The sequence below is a fragment of the Haemaphysalis longicornis genome, unplaced genomic scaffold (assembly GCF_048455015.1).
Source record: "Haemaphysalis longicornis isolate Haplotype H1 unplaced genomic scaffold, Haemaphysalis longicornis Haplotype H1 scaffold_2, whole genome shotgun sequence".
Lineage (NCBI taxonomy): Eukaryota > Metazoa > Arthropoda > Arachnida > Ixodida > Ixodidae > Haemaphysalis > Haemaphysalis longicornis.
In genome coordinates, this window is record NW_027526295.1 from 176,152,109 (window position 1) to 176,171,156 (window position 19,048).

At 46.5% G+C, this 19,048-nt stretch overlaps 1 protein-coding gene across 5 annotated transcripts in view; it reads right to left on the reverse strand.

Annotated features, from left to right (window-relative positions):
• Cask (peripheral plasma membrane protein CASK) overlaps positions 1–19,048 on the reverse strand; it is a 708,589-nt gene that overhangs the window by 383,190 nt on the left and 306,351 nt on the right. For all 5 annotated transcript variants that reach the window (XM_077698713.1, XM_077698712.1, XM_077698711.1 and 2 more), the window contains 5 exons: positions 18,294–18,469; positions 15,167–15,289; positions 13,882–13,965; positions 11,619–11,727; positions 8,723–8,841 (listed from right to left, as the gene is read on the reverse strand). In XM_077698713.1, the coding sequence (XP_077554839.1) occupies positions 8,723–8,841; positions 11,619–11,727; positions 13,882–13,965; positions 15,167–15,289; positions 18,294–18,469 (611 nt within the window). The remainder of the gene's footprint in view (positions 1–8,722; positions 8,842–11,618; positions 11,728–13,881; positions 13,966–15,166; positions 15,290–18,293; positions 18,470–19,048) is intronic.

Below are 19,048 nucleotides of genomic sequence, written 5' to 3' on the forward strand. Positions count from 1 at the left end.
GCAAAACGACACGGACAGCATAGGACGCACAAAAAAAGGCAACAAAGAGGAATTAACTTTCATAGAACGGGAGACGATACGCTCAACATCGTCTCTCGCGTTTGAAAAGCACCGCGAATGATCGAAAGAGAGAAAGCCTAGTTGACGTGGACTGGCTCTTCTGGGAAGGACACACACACACACGCTGTCCGCGGGAGGCGAGCGCGAGTCCGCATAGCCGATTTGCGCAGTCCGGCGAGACACGGAAAATCCATCTCGATCTCGGATCCTCGCCCTGCCGACGACGATAGGTCTCTGAGCGATAGCCACGAAAGAGACGGCCGGAGAGAGCCAGCAGGGCAGGCGGGGTGCTGTTCGCGGCAATGGCGCTACCCCTGCAGGCCGAGATTACAATGACAAACGGTTCCACCCCCGCCTCGCCCTGCCCGCCCATTCTCAAACCCGCGCGGGAGCGCCACGAACGACGAAAGCCCGACTACGGACAGCCGCTGTTGTTCCTGTCGGCGAGGATGAAGTTGCGGCTCATAGTGCTGGTCAGTCACAGAAACGGAGTGAGCCTAAACGGACGCAAGCGGCCTTTGAAGGCGGGGTAAAGGGCCAACGGGGACTTCACTTTTCGCGTTGCAGACAGGGCGAGGAACCCGCTATTTGTAAAACACGGTGAGCTGCGCCGGTAAGCATATTAGGGGAACCAACCGGTTCGGCCGCTACTATATCAATAAAAATAAGCTGAGGTAAACAATATACATTTCCTAAAAATAACATTTGCATGTATGAGATAATATTTCATCAAACGTTGTTCCTGTGTTAGGCTATGTTCATACTACCGACGCAAAGGCCATATCGTGATCTATAGACGTAAACAAAAACGGCATGTCACGCAGTTCGGTTGGCTGAGACGTGAAATGACATCATTTCTTAAAGTTATTACGACAGTCGCGACAACACTCTGAAGCCGGGCTTAGGCGGTGTCAATATAGTGAGTAAACCTATTAACACAGCGTGTAACAATAATAGTCCACAAAGAATATACTAATTATGTTCTTTAAAACGGCGTACGAATTAATCGCGACGTTCGGATGGAAAGCATTAGTGTGATACTCGTCATCATCGTCAGAGAAAGTTGGCTTTCCTGCTGTGCGCTTTGGGTGGACTACAGACGACATCAGTGAGAGGCGGAAAGCTTCGCTTTAAAAACTCGAGGGTTTACCACGCAGGGACCTCAAATAGAGGCAAGTTTCATAATTCGTGCCCTGTTGAAAAGCGGCCAGGTATGTTAAGTGGACCGGCCCAGAAAAGAAATGATTTGGTCGCACCTACAATCCAGGAACTAAAACTTTGAGCAAGATGGACGCTCGAGCATTTCTCAGTTTATTTATTGTATTTTGTTCACTCGCAGAATGCAAAAAAAAGAGAATGAGGCCACCTAGACAATGAATCAATTGAATTTGGTGCAACATACGCGTTGTCTCAAGACCATTACGAACTAGCGAAGATACATTGCCCTCTTGGCGGTTATAAAGAAGCAAAAGAGGGGGGCACGTGATACTATAACTTATTTCTTCTCGGGATTTTGGAAACCTGCAAAGCTCTTTACTTTCACTTTCAGGGCACGTCTCAGCGTTGTGAATAACGATACAAAATCCTGACCTGAATCTCCGTACGTGACGTCGTTCCCCGATACGAGGCCAGCGCTTTATCCATTCAGACCCTTTCCACCCCCTCTGCCGCAAGAAAGAAAATTACCTCTCTTGAACGCAAAAATTTCTATGCATCACCAAGGAACAGCTCTCTAGACCAAATTGTTGGGCCACATTTTCTTTTGTGTGTGTGCTTCGTTAGAGCGCACCTTTAGGCATACGCGAGCGCATAGAAAATGCGTTTGTATTAGACAATGATCGTTATGTATTCCAAGTAAGTAGCGGCAAAAAATTGAATCGGCCTGTTAGTCAGAATTCGTACGGAGGCGCTTAGATATTTTTCGTTCTTGTTTTGCGACCACTGAGAACAAGAGCCGCGGTTTCAGTACACTTACAGTCCCAGGTGTCTTTCTTTGGCGCATATTACCCGGTATATATCTAGAAAAACACGATAAATAAGACGAATAATAACAAGAACAGATCTTCTGAAGACGCTTGGAAACGTCGGGAAGACGATGCTAGCCGAGGAGTGAGCGCAATGCAGATGACCTTCTCTCAACAAACGAGGCACCTCGTTTTTAAGAAATAAGGAAAATGCCGGAGCGTAAGGGATTCGTTGGAGAAAGCCCAGGAGGATCGCGAACAGCGTGCACGGCATACTCCGGATCGAAGCATAACGAAGCCACGGAGGGTCGGCCCGGTCGACATAATGAAGCATCGTAGTCCTGCCCTATGCAGAGAGAGAATTCTTTAGGCAGCAGCGGTATACCCCGCCGAGGGCCTTTTTACGCATTTTCTGCGTTTCTCTTTTGTCAGTCTGCGACCCGACGTTAAGGCGAGCGCGCGGTTGAGGAGGTCATCGATGCCACGCGGAAGCGTCTCCTGGTGAATGAAAAAGAACGAAAAAAAAACTGCCCCCGAAAAACCAAAATCGATCAGCAGGACTAGCGGAATACAAAGTAGGTCTTTGCTTCGGCCCCTCACATGAGTTGAGTCTGAAAGGTTCTTTTTCCCTTTTTATTTATTTTTGTTGTTGCGAATTCGAGATGCTTCGGAAGAAACGCCGTGTGTAGGCCACACCCGAGGCGAGAAAAAAGAGTGACGATTTGGGCAGCTCCGTTTAGAAGCCGCGTGTTTGGTGGTACAAGTTATTCGCTAAACATCCTTCCTAGTACTGAAAGGACAGTGTAATTATTCGTCCTTTTCGGACATTGGTTAAACGTAGCTTACGAACATTGATCCTTCCACTTCATCAGCTTACTTGGTCGCGTTTAAATGAGGTGTCTTGACCTAATTTCGCGGTAAGACGCTCATTACCATTGCTGGCTCAACGGTCCTGCTTCCGTGATCCAGAGTGCTAAACTAGCTTCCTGGATATAGCTCGAACTCGCTTCTTTTTCACTAAGCCTTGAGGCTATAAAATCAACACAATCAATATAAAAAATAGGGGTCTTACGGCAAATAGACAGGCGAAAGATTAAGTTGCCCACAGCACAAATGTGTTTTTTTTTCTGAAGTAAATAAGTCAACAAACCAAAAAAAGGCCAACTAAATACTTGTAATCAAATGCGTGTGTAGCTAATCACAATCTAGGAACTACAGCACAACAGGAGTCATTGTAACTGAAGAAGAACTCGCGAAAAGTGCAACCTTAAGTTTAAATAAAAAGGTTTCCCATAGGTTTCAGTTGTGATTTCCACAATGTGCGGAATCCATTTCATCGTTAAAGGGCCTAACAAATTTCGACAACGAGTACAAAAACAATTCCTATTGCGGGCTGTCTACAAAAAATCAACAGACAGTTTTTTTTTCTTCTTTAAAGCGACCACTTTAGGACGCACCGTATGAAATATTGTCCTTTGAAAATAATCGTGCGCAATCGCGTTGTATCACTTCATTGCGATGATTCGTGAATACTTCATTATCGGTAAATTTTCAGAAAGTATTTAACACCTATATTCAACGCATTCAAGACATCCACGTTACGTATAAAAAAAAACAAATTTTGCACGTTTTTTTTTTGTTTTTTTTTTTTTCAGAGGCTCCCTGGTCCCGCACCACTTCTGAGAAGCTTCATTTGAGGAAACCTTTTCTTCGCACGGTATTCTAGAATCACTCGAGCATGGTTTCCCTCCTGAACAACGCAAGAACAAAGAACTGACGACAGGACACAGACGACGCTTTTCAGTTACTGGCCCTTTTCTGCCCAGCCTAGAGTCGCGTCTAATGCAAGCAAATGCACTGCGCATTCGGAAAGCCGCTCTTCCCCGCAGTGCCCAACTTCCTTTGCTAGCTCATACTGATGCTGCCTCGTTTCTCGTTGGCAGGCCCCGGTTGTTTTACCCGTAGCGGTACTTCTCTCTGGGAGATGCGCGCTCATTCGCCGAAGGACCCGGGACTATCGCATCTCTGTTCAGACGAGCCTATAATTTTTACACAGATCGCTGCGAATATGAGAGGTCTCTACGAAGATCCTCCCAGACTCTTAGGCGCCGCCATTCTGGGGACGCAGCATTCAACCACGCCCTCTCCTTTTCAGAATGTATGTGCTCCCTTCCGCTCTCGAAGGCCCGTTCGCGCTTTCTCAACATCGTTCCGTCTTTCTTTTGTCCACGTTCCTTATTTCTTGTCGGGGCATCGCGCTCAAAAGTAGCGGCAGCGGCCGTCATTGGGGAGGGCTAAAAGCTGGAAGAACGTGATCAGCTTTCGGAGGGTAACTAAAGAGTTCTGCCTTCTTGGCGCTGTTTTTTTTTTTATAGCCCTAGATGCTGCAACCCATTACTAAATCTTCACTTTCATTGTTGTCTGCCCTTGGCTATTTTTCCGACATACACACGTGCGCAAGACAACGCCGTTGCGCGATAGTGTACGTCCGTGTAGTCACCCTTGCAATGTTTCAAGCCTACCTAATCCAAAGAGTAACGCACGGGCCGTAATTCACTTTTATCTCCCTCGTGTACCGCGATACGGTCTGGTAGCTCTACGCCCGTCTCGACTTCGCGTTGCACACGAGACGCCATTGCTATTTATTCTCCATTTTCTCTCAACATCTCCCCACCGTACGGAGCTGCAGGAGCGATGTAGCCGGTGTCACGAGACTAAGGACCAATGCAGAAGGCTCGTCACGGCGGACGATGTCGCTCCATCTATCACCATTGCTCGCGACAAATGGCCACGACGTGCACGATTGTCATCTCCCTCTACGCATGTGCAGTCGCAAAGGTCGCAAGCTTCCCGACTGAGAGAAGAGGGCTGTATTTGAAACTACGCCGTCGACCAATGAAAGACGATTTGATGCGTAAGAGGTTTTGGAGATCGGGACTCAATCCTTAGACCCGGTCTGCAAGTCCCTGTCTGGATTTCCCCGCGCTGAAAAGAACCGCGTCCTTTGGCCCATTTTTAAAGCGTAGAAGTGACAACAAGAAATCAAATAACGGTGGCTAGCGCCGCACCAGTCGCTTCTTCGTACTATACAAGTGATCCTTTTGACAGCCAACTCATCCCAGCATTGGCATGGGTTTGCATGAATGGGTTACTGTATGCCTTACTATATGCGTTGATGCGTGTGCGAATACCTGGAGGAGAACAATCCCACGGAAAAGGCAGAATGGGCGGTGTCGTTGTTGACGCCCACAACGATCAACAAATTGTCTGAAAAGATCCTCGGATTCTATGTTTGGATCGGGAAAAACATTCACGGGGTGGCCGCCAGTAAATATAAACGAGCATTGTTGAAGAGAAGCAAAAGAAATGTTTGGGCAAGAAATAAAAGAGGTAAAAGAAGAACATAATCCCCACATCCCTACAAAAGATATCTGTGATAAGAGCACTTAGTGCAGGAACTACAGCTTATAGCACGGATTACCCCATTTCGCTGTGCTTTTTGTGTGTAACATTATCTTTGAACAGCAGAAGTAGAACGACACGTATAAATGGCAAAGACATCAAATATTTTTTTTAATAATGTTTCTCCCATTTGGCTTGTAGTATCCCGCTGTTATACACCGAGCTGCTAATGCATATTTGTCGTCAGTTTCGTTCCGTGGTGAAAATACCAATAAGCTGTTCTTCCGCACGCTGCTTGTAAAGCTGTCTTTCCTGTACGGCTGAAAAGTATTGCTAAAGAGCCGACCAATCCAACAAAGACGAAACGGGAGTGTAAAAAAATCACAGGAATTATAGCCCGCATACGCAGCGGACCTCCACCTTTTTCTGTGGTTCTGCCTCGCCTTGGGTCCGATGGGGATGCGACATTTTGCTGCGACGTGCCCCCGCGTAAATGACGCATCCGCTTACACCGCATGGATACAGGGGCCCATCATCGTTCCCTCCTAGACTTAACGCAAAGCAAACATTTTCATGTTAATCTAATCAACTTCCCTCACCATCAACTCATACCCCATCAAGCGGCAATGCAAACGCTAAAAAAATCGTCTGCATACACAAGAAAAAAAAAAAAAAACGGAACCTAGTCATCGCCGTTAGGTCTCATCCATGTTATTGATACCTTGAAATACCGCGAACTCCTCCAGTAATCCATGCGCGGCGACGTCATACAGATGTAACAAAGAAGCGACCTAAGTTTGTCGGCGCCACCTGTTGTGCGCGTAAATAAACCACATGAAACAGGCAGCGCGCCAAAGGATCGCAACGCCAGATTCGCCAGACGAATAACAAAAGTCTCCACGGGAACGTTCGCCACCGCTGTACCACTTGAGCTTCATAATGCTAAAGGCGGCAAATAAACACCGCCGGTTCTTCAGTACTAAGAATATATCCAGTCCAAAAAGCAAAAAGACAACAACAGGCTCGCCAAGAAATAAGAGCAAGAATGTGCGCGGTTTCGTGACATGAAAGATAAAAAAATAAATAGTCGCTTTACTCGCGTGACCCCAACCAGGTCTGACGCGACTACCTTCGTGGCGCCATCGTCTCTGCTTGTTCTGTTGTAGACGTATAATGCAGTTTTCGTGCTCAAAGTCAACATTTATTTCGAGAAAGCAATGAACTATTTGATATATTAGCGATAGTGTCGTAACCATTATCTTCGCGTGTGTACCATTAATTAGCATACACGTGATCGTCAACCCATACAGTGAACCAATTTTAGTATACTTATAATTCAGCCAAAAAGGTAACAATAAACTAAAGCGGAAACTTCAGCGTCCTATGATTCATGTGGAGGGCGAAAGCGAACCCGCACGCGAAAATCGGGGTCATTGCCTAACGCAAGGGGATATAAATTAGGAGATGAACACAGACCAAAACGGTAAGCGGCAAAGTGGTGCAACGTACAATTCGCGCCAAAGCATCAACTTCAGACTTCATTGCAAGCTGCAATGCCCCAGAAAGCAAAACATAAACAATAGCGTTCTCGCTCCCTTGCAGGAGACAAATAGGCGAGGCCAGCGTCTCATGAGGTTCTGTGCAGCAAACAGCCAGTTACAAAGTTTAACAACCCACTCTATTCAGCCGACAACTGACGCAGTGCCGGAAGCTTCTATGAAGCCTTATAAGCTCCGCGAACGTCGCAGGCAGCGCAGCAAACTATTCTCATTGGGAGGTTTTAATACCCTGCAGGCACGATACGTTTAACTGACTATCCAACTCCCAAACCCAACCAAGCACATTTTCGTGCCCCGAAGCCCCAAACGTGCGTGGCAAGCTGTCCCAAGAAGGGCTGGCTCGTTTCATAGGACGGGCGGCCCTTTCAGGAAACCATTTTCCACTAATCGCTGGCCCCCGAAGGCATCCTTCAGCAAGGCGTGTGTGTATTTGTGGTGGATACGCACCATCAGAGTTCACAGAAATGGATGCAGCTGCTTTGTTGGTGTAGTTTGCACGTGAAAGCCTCCGACTGCGTGCGCTAAGGATAATTATTCGAGCAGGAAATGGGCCTCGGCGAGGTCTTTGATGGTGCCCGACAGGCTCTTTTGTCAAGTGCCAGTCGCGTCGTTTCTCCTTATTTAGGACGCTGTAATGAGTTCCGAAATGCGAATGCGTACTAATCACGCACTGAAGGGGCAGGCCGAACGTTGTAGCAACCATTCGGTCGGCGGGAGTTTGCGCAAAACAACCACGATGGGCATTTTTTTGTCGCGGTGTGATATTGCTGTAATTTGGCGAACTCTTTATGAAAACTTTTGCACTGACGATAAATTATTTTTGCTCGAAGCAATCAGCGCCAGGGGAACCGAGAAAGATGTGTACGGTAAATGATTCATTGCAGATAATCAGGGAGAATACAAGTATGGTTAATCTCGTCCGAGGAAATTTATTTCTAATAACTGTGGCTAGAACTGAGGTATATTTAGTTTATTTACTCGTAATATGAAAACAAAAACAAAAAAAAAAGATTGAAAATGTGCAGAAGAACAGTCAGTTTCCTCGGATAGGAAGTCCCCTAAAAAGCTTGCTCTGAAATATGGATACTGCATGTTCGATGCTACCATCTATATATGACATTAGCAATGCTGCGCATTTCAACAGGACGTAGGGATGCATGCGTGGAAGTGGGGAAATGGTGAATTAAGAACCTAACCGAACACACGTCCGTTCCATTCCCTCTTAAGATATTTGATGTCAATAAAATGTTCTTTTCAATGAATCTGCTGCTCATGCGGATAAATCTTTACGCGCGTAAAGCTGGCGGGTAAATATTGGAGACGTAAGAAACGAGAATCACCCATCCCTCCGTTTATAGGAATACAGCGTGTCTGTGTCGAGACGCAACACCTGTATCTCTGAAATACATGTACGGCTGCGGTCAGCAGATGTATCTTTGGATTCTGGAAAAAAAAATAATCAAGGTATGCTTTCTTCTCGCAACTTTTATCTTCCGTCCTCGTAAAAAAAAAAGAAACAGGAACTACGAAAACGAATGATGCAATGCGCGTGCTCGTTGTACATCACTCGGCGTCACCTCCACGTAGCAAGTACACGCCGAATGGGAAACACGGTAGCCAGCGAAACCTTGTCGTCCAATAATCGTAACTCGCCGCCGTTGGAGAGTGCATAACTCTGTTGTGACTCCTGCGAACAAAGATAGTGCAGGCAAGGAATGCCGAATCCCCGGGACTCACGTCTAGTAAGGCGTGTAGCTGCGAATCCTCCAGGACGCTGAGCAGAAAGTCCCGGTCCCGTTCGGAGCAGTCGGTTAGACAGTGGATGTCGTCCAAGCTGTCCAGAACCGTAGACACCGCTTCTTTGGCGAAGCGAAGGGCAGCAGACAGACCAAACGGGCAGTGAGAACACCGGAAACGAGAATAAACAAAACAAACACACAAAACACTCGTGGCTGCACTCACGCCTACTGGGAACCTCTTTCCCTCTTACACTCACTCACTCATGCCTAATCAGTCCAACTATGTTATTAGTCTTTACTTTAGCTTCCGAAACGATGAAGCTCTAAAATAGTTTCATCTTTTGAAGCATCTCAGTGGGGAGAAACTGCCTCTTGTTAGGTCAGTTGAAATATAATGCTACAGTAATGAAGAAGCCATGCTTCATGTTTACATTGAGTCTCATCCCTGTTTGGAAACAGCAATAGCCAGAATCGCCACACAAACCGCAGAAATGATGAAAACGAAGCCAAGAGAATGGCTTCATGACAGGCGAAACGTGCTGAGCTGAGAACAGCTTCAGCTGCTGCCTCCGAAAGCGTAATGCCCATGTCCGATTGCAACGATCTGACTGGCTGGGCGAGACTGCGCCTAGTACGGGATATGAAGTCATGATAAGAGCGCACGCGCGTTCCACGGTGGCTGGTAGTATCACGCCAGATGATTTTCCGCGAGACTAAACTTTGAGAGACGAATAGCTCATCGAAACGCCACGGTGTCATTAAGACTAAGCTCTGCATCCGCGAACGAAATATAAAAGCCAAGGATGTTTAATTTTAAGGTCATTTATGATACTTGCTTTCTGGCGAGCGCCTTACAGAAAGTTGAGGAGAGTGACTAAAGAGTCCAATAAACAATAAGTGAAGATGTAGAAGTGACTCAAAATGCAGACGAACGTTTTCGGGGGTCACTGTTTTTTTTTTTTGTTGTTGTTTCCCAAACAACTTCTTTGCTATTCTATCCCTAATTCCTGAACAAATTTGCTTTTTCGTTTTTTATGCGCTTTAAACAAGTTGCCGGAGCGAACATAGTAGTAGGTGGTTTGTTAGGTGTAAAGGAAAAGAGAAAATAGCCCAAGAACTTTCTGCTTCTCAGGGAAAAGAGCTAGGGGATGGAATACAGGGAATATAAGGAATACGAGGAAGGAAAAGTGAGCAGCGCATCGAAGGCTCCATTGAAAGGGAGGAGATAGCAAGAAGAGAAGCACAGCAGCAGACGCCGTTGCTATGGTTGCAGCAGGCGAGGGATATGAGGCAAACTGCCGTTCGAGCGGCGCCATCTCTGGATCTAGGGCATTACCACACACCTTCTCGCTTCCGCGTCATGGATTGGCGCCTCTATCTGAATAAAACTAACTCCCAGCGATTGTTTTACAACAGCGTTTGCATAAAAATGTTTTTTTATTCCAAGTATTTATAAGGTAGCGCTTTGTTCTTATTTTAGCGAACAAAACACGTTTACGCGGCCGGGTAACCCGGTGAGCTGGATAGCTCATGAGTGAAGTTGCTTGTTCCTAACCAGTAAGGAAGCCGGTGCGCAGGAGTGGGAACATTACATTATTTTATCCTCAAAGCAAATCATCCCCATAAATGCGAACTCTTCACCATGATTTTATGGCATTTATAACTATTTTGGTCTCTCCATAGAGTACAAAAATTTCTTTAAGTTTTTTTTATTTTCTTTTTTCCGCAATTCCTGTACCGGTCTTCCACAATTTGGAAACTGGTGTGAACCCCTGCTACCTCAGCACAAGCACACCGGGTCTATCTTCTTTCTGGGAACTGAATTGGAATGATAGTGGTTGAACGCGCCGAAGCTACGCCTGGGCCGTGAGGCGCGCCGTAGTGGATGGCTCCGGATTAATGTTGGACGCCTGGGGATCTTTTACGTGCGCCGAAATCTCGAAAACCACGGGCGTTTTCGCTTTTCGCCTCCATATGAAGAGCACCCACCGCTCCCGGAATCGAACCCGCGTCCTTTGGCTCAGCAGCACAACCCATTAGCCACTAAGCCACCGCGGCGGGAAGGCTGAATTTGTGATAGAAAAAAAAAGTATACAAAACTACAAAGAATTAAAGGGAACTTAAATGAGTTAAAAACATTTTCCTATTACTTTACCACATTAACGCGTGCTATGCGGAGATCCATAGTTAAACAATGTGCGATCGCCCACAAAGGATTATTAAAAAGGGGTCGGCGCACTTTTTTAACAATGGATCTTCTACCCGACCCGACAAAAATTCGCGGAACCTTGGATCCCATCGCCACGCGTAAACCATAGTTTCAGTTCTTACAACTTATTGATGGCGTTATTAAAAAAAGCCCTAAAGTGCACGGAGAAGTGAAAATCTCTGAAGACGCTCCGAAGTGCCGATATAGTCGCGACACCCTGGTCTGCCCATTTACTGGCAGCAGGTATCACGAGACGTTCGCAAGTTCTTAGGGTGCAATATAAATAATTACGAGCTTTTACAACCTGCTTAACCTATGCGCGAGCAAACGGAAAGTCAGAATTTGCCACGACAAAAGTTATACTGGAAATAGCGAAGGCTGGGACGTTACAAGCCGGAGCTACGTCTCCGCAGTTGTTTGCAACGCAGATAAACAAAGACTCCCGCAACTCCCCCTCCATTTCACTTTCATGGTCGGCTCGTACTATACTATATCGAAGTTAAGGAGAATCACCACGTCGTCTAAGCTAATCCCAGCTGCTCATCACAGTGTGACATAAGTAGGGTGCTTTCTCCCTTCCCGCTTTCCTTCCGGGTACCTCACAGCGCTTAAAAGTGCCACTGTAACTGATTTATTACCTAAAATTGTTTGCAGTGACGACAACACACAGTATAAAAAAACCCACCTATGGCGGTCACTTCTTCTTCTATTCCTTGGTCCGAGGCTGTATCTAACGCTGGATCGCTGTAGAAACTTGTCCACTTTGGGCTGGACACTGCCGCTAGCACCGCACCCTGTAAATACACACACCATAAAACGAAACAATAATTAAGGGGAAGCTTCATACATAAAAAGATGGAAAGCACATAATCATTGGTCATATTTGGGGAAAAAGTTTAACTGCCCCTGAATTCATCTTACATGCTTACACATGGCGCATGTCAACAAACATGCCTACGAACGTGTAACACGATTTTGTTTGCCCACTGGACTGTTTTATTGCGTGTTGGCTTGCCCGGTCGCAAGATTTACTTCAGCAATCTCTGAACTCGATTTTTTTTTTTTTTGAGGGCGAGGATGCGGTCACTGACCACGTCAAGGTGAAAACACAGAGACGTTTCGGAACCCGCACGGTTTCCTTGATCAAGAGTGTGATCAAGGAACCCGTACGGGTTCCGGAACGTCTCTGCTTTCACCTTGACTTGGTCAGTGACCGAATCTTCGTCCTTATCATGATACCTGACCAGACGAACTTTGGTCGAACACAAGATTTTTTTTTTCTTTCCTGACTACTGCATAGACGCATGTCCACATTGTTCTGCCCCTCACGAATCGATCTCCCTAATAACTTCGGCCTTTGATAGCGTCCCACCATCCAGGCTCCAATTCCATCCCCTCCTTCTTACCATCACCAGCGAGGAGCGCTGGGAGGCCTGCCTCTCTGCTTGACCCCAACCCCGAAATACAAGAGGACGTGGCCCGCTGGGCCGACTTCACCGAAAACCCTCCCCAAAGAAGTGCTGCTGCTCGACGGACGACGGAGGAAGCATCGCTGGCCTAATTGCCCCAGCTGTGGCCGAATAGTTATTTCTGTACAGGGAAAGTATACTTTTTCACGTACCTGCTGGCAGGCTTTCCCACTTGCAGATGCCTAGGGTAGGGGAACACGCTTTACAGGCTAGTGACAACAAATGACGTTTTTAAACGCAGGTTAGTGGCTGGTGTATTGCGTTTATATCACCCCCTGCTACTTCAACTTGCTTGCCAAACTATCAAGAAGTTAAGGCATAACCAAGGTAGCTATAATTAGGCAGCGTAACGTTATACGAAAAGCTGCCTTGGGAAGGGGACAATTCCAGGTGGGGGCGTGAAGCTAATAGAAAAAAAAATAGCGGGCCATCTCCGCTGACGTGAAACCTGGGGAGGAGCGAAACATGCAGTGTATAAGTGTATTCTTGGCACTTCGGCATGTTTGCCCACGGGAATGAAACCGTTGGGGGGAAAGGTATAGATCTTTGCTGTAAAAGTCTCGTGTCTTTTAGCACGAAGCGTTCTAGCGCGAGGGGTAAACGAGTGTCCCGGTGTTTTCTTAGTACCCGTAACGAAGCGTTCCAGCTCAAGGCGTAAACGAGTGCCTCGGTGTTTTTTTCCTACGACCTACGTTCTAGCGCGAGGCGTAAACGACGTGTCCCTGTGTTTAGTACCGTGAATACATGAGACGACGGTTACGACGATGACATGAGACGCCAACAGCCCCACCCTCTAAGGAGCTTCGCCCCTACAAAATCCCGGGCAATCTCCACTAACGTGAAACATGAGGAGCAGCGAAGCTTGCAGTGCATAAGTGTATTCTTGGCGCCTTGGCGGTTTTGCCCATGGAGATGAAACTGTTGGGGGGCAAAGGTATACAGCTTTGCTGCAAACGTCTCGTGTCTTTCAAGCGCGCAGCTGCCTAGCGCGAGGTGTTCGAAAACGAATGTCTCATATTGTTCTTTTAGTACGCGTTACGTTCTAGCGCGAGACATTCTAAAACGAGTGTCCCGGTGTTTTAGTTCCGTGACTACATGAAGCGACGATGACGACAGGAGCCGCTGACAGCTCGAGCCCCTAAGCGGCCTCGCCCCTTATACACAGAAGTATTTGATAGGTTGGAGTAAAACAGTTATAAAGCCTGACACAGCACTAAGCAAAGTGACACCCAAGCCTTTTTTTTTCTGTGTTCTGTAGCAGCACAGTATAACTGTCCTGATAAAATCGCTGTAGTCAAAGACACGGGGGAGAGGTGCACAAGGGAGACGAAACCCTTTTTACCTAACCTACAAAAAGTTTCATTCAAGAGGTGAATGCGACAGGTCCAATCTTTTGTCTATCTCCTCATTGTGTGTTGCTTTATTACTGTTTGCTACAAAATGAGTCCACCCACACACCAACTTTGCTCACCAACGTACCTTAAGTTTTCTCCTGGCATTAAATTTCCGAAGTTCATCCACCGTTTCTTGTAGGTGTTCCCTCGGCGCGCAGTGATCCCGATCCTGAAAAATGGCGCAAGTTTGAGATATTCCAAAAAGAATATTTCTCCACATGTCCCCTACCTGCACCACTGAGAGCAACCTTGTGATTCTAACGTAGGCAGATGGCGGAAATACAAAGCTTTTAGACAATACGTTAGGCTAAAGTTTATTGAAGCGCAGACGCAACAACGCTGCACATATAAACATCCTTGCACAGTGAATGACGCGAAGAGTAGCACATTTTTTAATGTAAAAATTAAAGAACGGTTTTTGTAGATCAGTTACAGATGCGTAAGTGGATGATTCATTTTTGGGGACACCTTGATTTCTATGTGACGCTTCTTCGTGCTGGACTAAGTCCACCATAATTTACTTCACACGTGTCTCTCGAGACACCGTCGTTGCTTTTTGAGCCCCTTCACCCAACGCCTTGATTAGAGGCCATACACGCTCCTCTTTTAGCCGCAAATCCAAATGGAAAGTTAATGTCCTCGCTACCACCCCTCCTTTCCGGACCCACTCGCTCCTAAAATTACCTTCATAATTCACTCTTACCAGCTGCCCTGATTATTCGCAGGGCTCCTTAATTAGGCAGCCCCACACGACGCGTGTTTTTGACGCTGCAAGGCGATACAAAATAAGTATGCACCACCCTTCCTCACTGTGCAACAGCCTTCAACGAAGAGTTCCCGGCCACATGTGCGAACTTCACGAAGGCTAAAAAATTATATTTTGACTCAAATTTGAGTGAACTGAATGGATACCGGCAAGCTTGGTAGCAAGATGATCAAGTCAAGTCTACATAAATATGCAAAACTGCCAGGCATTTCCCGTCCGCGTTTTTAAGTTTTAGATTACTGACGTTCGTCGTCCGCCTTGTAAAGTGCAGAAAAAGGTGCGTTGAAAGTGACTTAACAACTGCACAAAACAAGGAGGGAGCTGTCATGCGCTATATCGACAAGCGGAGAGCTGACAGCCGACGCGATCAAAGAAAAGAAAAATGAAAAAAAAAATGACGTTTTTTTAGCTGAGCAACAGAAGCCGCACCACTAGCGTCCCTGCGGAACAATCCGCGGAACTATTACAGCAAACAACGCCACGAAGCTGAACACCAAAAGCCGCGGTTAACATTCATTCTGTTCTTCCTGGTCGTTGCCATTGCGATCAATGCGGCCTGTTCCAGATGCTCAACGCTCACAGACGGCGCCTGCGTCTCGCTTACCCTGAGCCAAGGGTGGTTGAGCAGTTCGTCGACGGTGTACCGGTCCCGAGGTTCGACGCAGAGCATGTGCTGTATCACGTCCTTGCCGTACTCGCTGATTTGGTCCCACTGCCGCCCCGTCAGCTGCAGCAGATCCACATGCATCGTGACACAGGGCCTAAAAGCAGTACAAGCTAAAAATAGCTCTCTTTTTCTGCCTCAGAATATACGTATTCAGAGTATTTTGCCGTTTATTGACCTGACTTTTTTTTTTGCTAAAATGTGTGGCACACCCCAATTGCCGGATGACACCTACTGAGGATTAAGATGGTTAACTCGCAAAAAATCACGCGGGAATATCCCCGGTTTGCGGTGAGTACGTCACGGCAATGCCGTACGGAAATATCGGGGAGCAAGCATCCCCAAACCATACTATTCCGAGTTGCGATGCTTCAACGCTCTTGATGTAATTGGTTGGACCTCTCAAGCAGTAAAGGGGAAGGGGTATCGAGGGTTCGATCGTCTGGTCGGGACGAAGTGTTGCAATGAAAAGGACCAGCACCGACCCAGCAAAACTGCTAAAACTTCGAAAAATATAAAACGTCAGAATAAGCAACCAAATGACGTATCGGCTTCGCTAGGGAAGCTCATGTTCACTAGGTGAACAAGGCTTTTGTAGTAAAGCCGAAACATCGTTTGTTTGTTTTGGATTTTAAAGAAAAACCTATGTTTGTCTAAACTGCTAGTGCTCAAGAAGTTTTATCAGTTTTGTTTAGTCGATATCTGTCCCGTGTCTCGCAGGGTAACAGAAAACACAACAAAACTTAAAAATATGCCCAGTCATACTTTTTGATTTATTGACCGTAAACGCTCACCTAATTATTTTGACTTGTTTGTCTACTCTTTTACCTGCTAAGAAAATAAGGTTTGATGTTATTTTGTTCCCTCGTTGGACTATTGAACTAAAGCCACCTCAAAAGTTTTATCAAACGTTGCTGCGACAATATGGAAAAACTGGAGTTCTCGGCATGCATGTTTGGCGACCTCACCTTCCCTTTTATAACGAATTTGCGGGTACTGACCAAGTCGAATGCACATTTATCGGCGTTTCGGATACCGCAAAGTATGTTTGTCCACAATAATAATGGTTAATTAAGAAGAACCGTATTTGGGAGAATGGTGCTTTAAGGCGCGCAGCTGTAGGTTTAAACTAAGCCCGGGCGATGCTTCTGTGGCGGGCGTTATGTAATAGATAAGACAGCACAACTCACACATTCCTGGCCCGCTCGTCTGTACAATAGCGCAGGTCAATGCCGGGCATTAGGTGAGACTAGCGCTAATCTTTCAGACTGCCTAACCTTTTTTAACCAGTATGGAGGCTAGTCTAAAGCAATTAATAAATTACCAAGTAAATTCTGTTTGATTTTTAGCATCCTTGCGTACACAGCCGAAAAAACATCGGTAAGATGCATTCATTGAATTGCGCGCGTCAGAAGGCGAAGCCTGCTCGCTGCTCGAACGCGGTGGCCTCTTTTGCCAGGGCAGAGAACCTGCGGAGCTGTTTCGACTTCATCCCCCGCGGCGGCGCTGGGTGCGCGGCTGCGCGCTGTCCAAAGGTTGCCGTGGGTATCTTGCATTAGCTCCCTTAGGGGTTAATGCTGCATACCCTTAGCTCCCTTTTAGCTCTCTTAGGGGAGTACAGGCGTTCTCTTTTTTTGGGAAGCGCATCAAGGAATTCAAGTTCACTGCTGAAGGCTATTCTAGATTACAATGATAAAAGTTCTTTTTTTCGCCGTTACGACCAGCAGCTCCAGGCGACGGAAACTGCATTCGCTATCAGGGCAGAAAGCTCTAACACGGCACGTAGTAAATAAAATGAATGAATGAATGAATGAACAGCTTGCTTTACTTTCTACTCAGGCCTCCTTCAAAGACGTCGCCGCAAATGTTCTTGTGCGAACAACGTCAGTCCTACGCGTCATTGATGAATTTACACAGAGAGGAAGTCCTCGTGATTATCATAAACTTATTTCAAATGCATCTCAACATCACGGACGCATATCACCACTCTACTCCAAGGGAACAAATCATGCGACAATAGGGTAACATTACACGTTGGCGGCCCATACACTTCCATGAGCGCAAAATAGAGGGTTGGTTCACTCAAAAGATTTCTTTGTACCCCCCCCCCCCCAAAAAAAAAAAAAAAAACGTCAATTTCAGCGATGATTTGAAGAAATTAATACAGATATCAAGAAAACGTTTGAAATGAAGCAGTGGCGACTCACAATCTTTCCAGCCGGGTCCTCACGACGTTCCAGGGGCCCGTTTGTGCCCCCCCTACCAAAACCGCTGTGAATAAACAGGTGTGCGGCGCTGTAGTAGTGCCTTTTAAGTACCGTTTGATCCTATCCGTTCAATGTCAACGGGCAGGTAACGCATTACTAATTTTGTTTTTAGTATTTCCCCCATTACGCACCGGCTGGCATCTGTAGCCTAATTTCTTTTCTGTACATTATATATTTTTTTTATGTTAAAAAAATGTCTTTCAGGGATGGAATTGAGTTCAGTCGGTGGAAAAGCTAGCCTTTCAAATAAACATTGTTATATTTTGTCTCCGCGGCCCCTTTAAGCTAGCCAAGCCATGTCAGAAGACCCCGCCTTCTTCCGTTTTGTTCTCGTTTTGATTGAGTTTCAATTGTTTATTATGTTTTATTATTTCCCTATCTGTTTTTCTTTTCTTTTCCTCACTACTTTTCTTCCCAACTGCACGTTGAAAACAGGAATCCGGTGTGTGACTGCCCCCCCCCCCTCTCTCTCTCTCTCTCTCTCTCTCTCTCTCTCTCTCTCTCTCTCTCTCTCTCTCTCTCTCTCTCTCTCTCTCTCTCTCATTACGGAAAAATAGGCTTCGTACATTCTGAATAGCCCGCATAAAAATCCCGGTATTCCAGTACGCTATACCCAAGACGCTAAAACGAACTGCCTCGTTTTCGTTTGTCTCGCACAGTTACAGTTACAGTTACAGTTACAGTTACACAGTTACAGAGAGCAAGGCAATCTCGCCGTGCGGAGAAGATGCGGCGCGTGATGACTGACGACGGTGCGGATCAAGAGCAGGAGGAGGAGGAGGGCAAGCGGGCGCGCTTACATTGAGCTTTCCGTGGCAGATGGCCTCGTGCAGGCGCTCCTTGGTGCCCAGGAAGGGTAGCGTCCCCGTGAGCAGCACGTAGAGCAGCACGCCGCAGCTCCACACGTCGGCGGGCTTGCCGTACGGCTTGCGCTCCACCACCTCGGGGGCCATGAAGTGCGGGGTCCCGATGCGCCCTGCCACGCATCGCGGCGGCGGAGGGGCCGCGCCACAGACACGCTCGCGTAACCGCACGCACAGAGCAGAAAAGAGCTTGGAGCAACACTCCGCGCTAACGGGACGTAATTTCAACACGAAAGCCTCATGCTCCGCATGAAATGAAAAGACCGGCGTTGTGAGCAGCGGACGGCACCAGAATACCTGCGCGCCGTCGTCTGACACAAAAACCAGTACCAAAAACGGGAATGGAACCAATATTGATTGATTGATTGATTGATTGATTGATTGATTGATTGATTGATTGATTGATTGATTGATTGATTGATTGATTGATTGATTGATTGATAAACAATTATTCTACTACTTCAATTTGTAATCCAGAACTCTGGAGTAGCGAATGAAGGATGTTAGGGGGTAACGTATGCAGGCAGAAGGTAAAAAGTGGAACAGAAAATGAAGCTCAACAGCCAAGGTTCCAAGGGTGATGCTGGAATGATATGTAGTGTACAGATGCAAAGATTCTAAAACTTTCGGCTGCATCAAGAAAAAAACGGTTTTATAATATTTAACAGAACGTTTGAAGAAATTGGAAATAA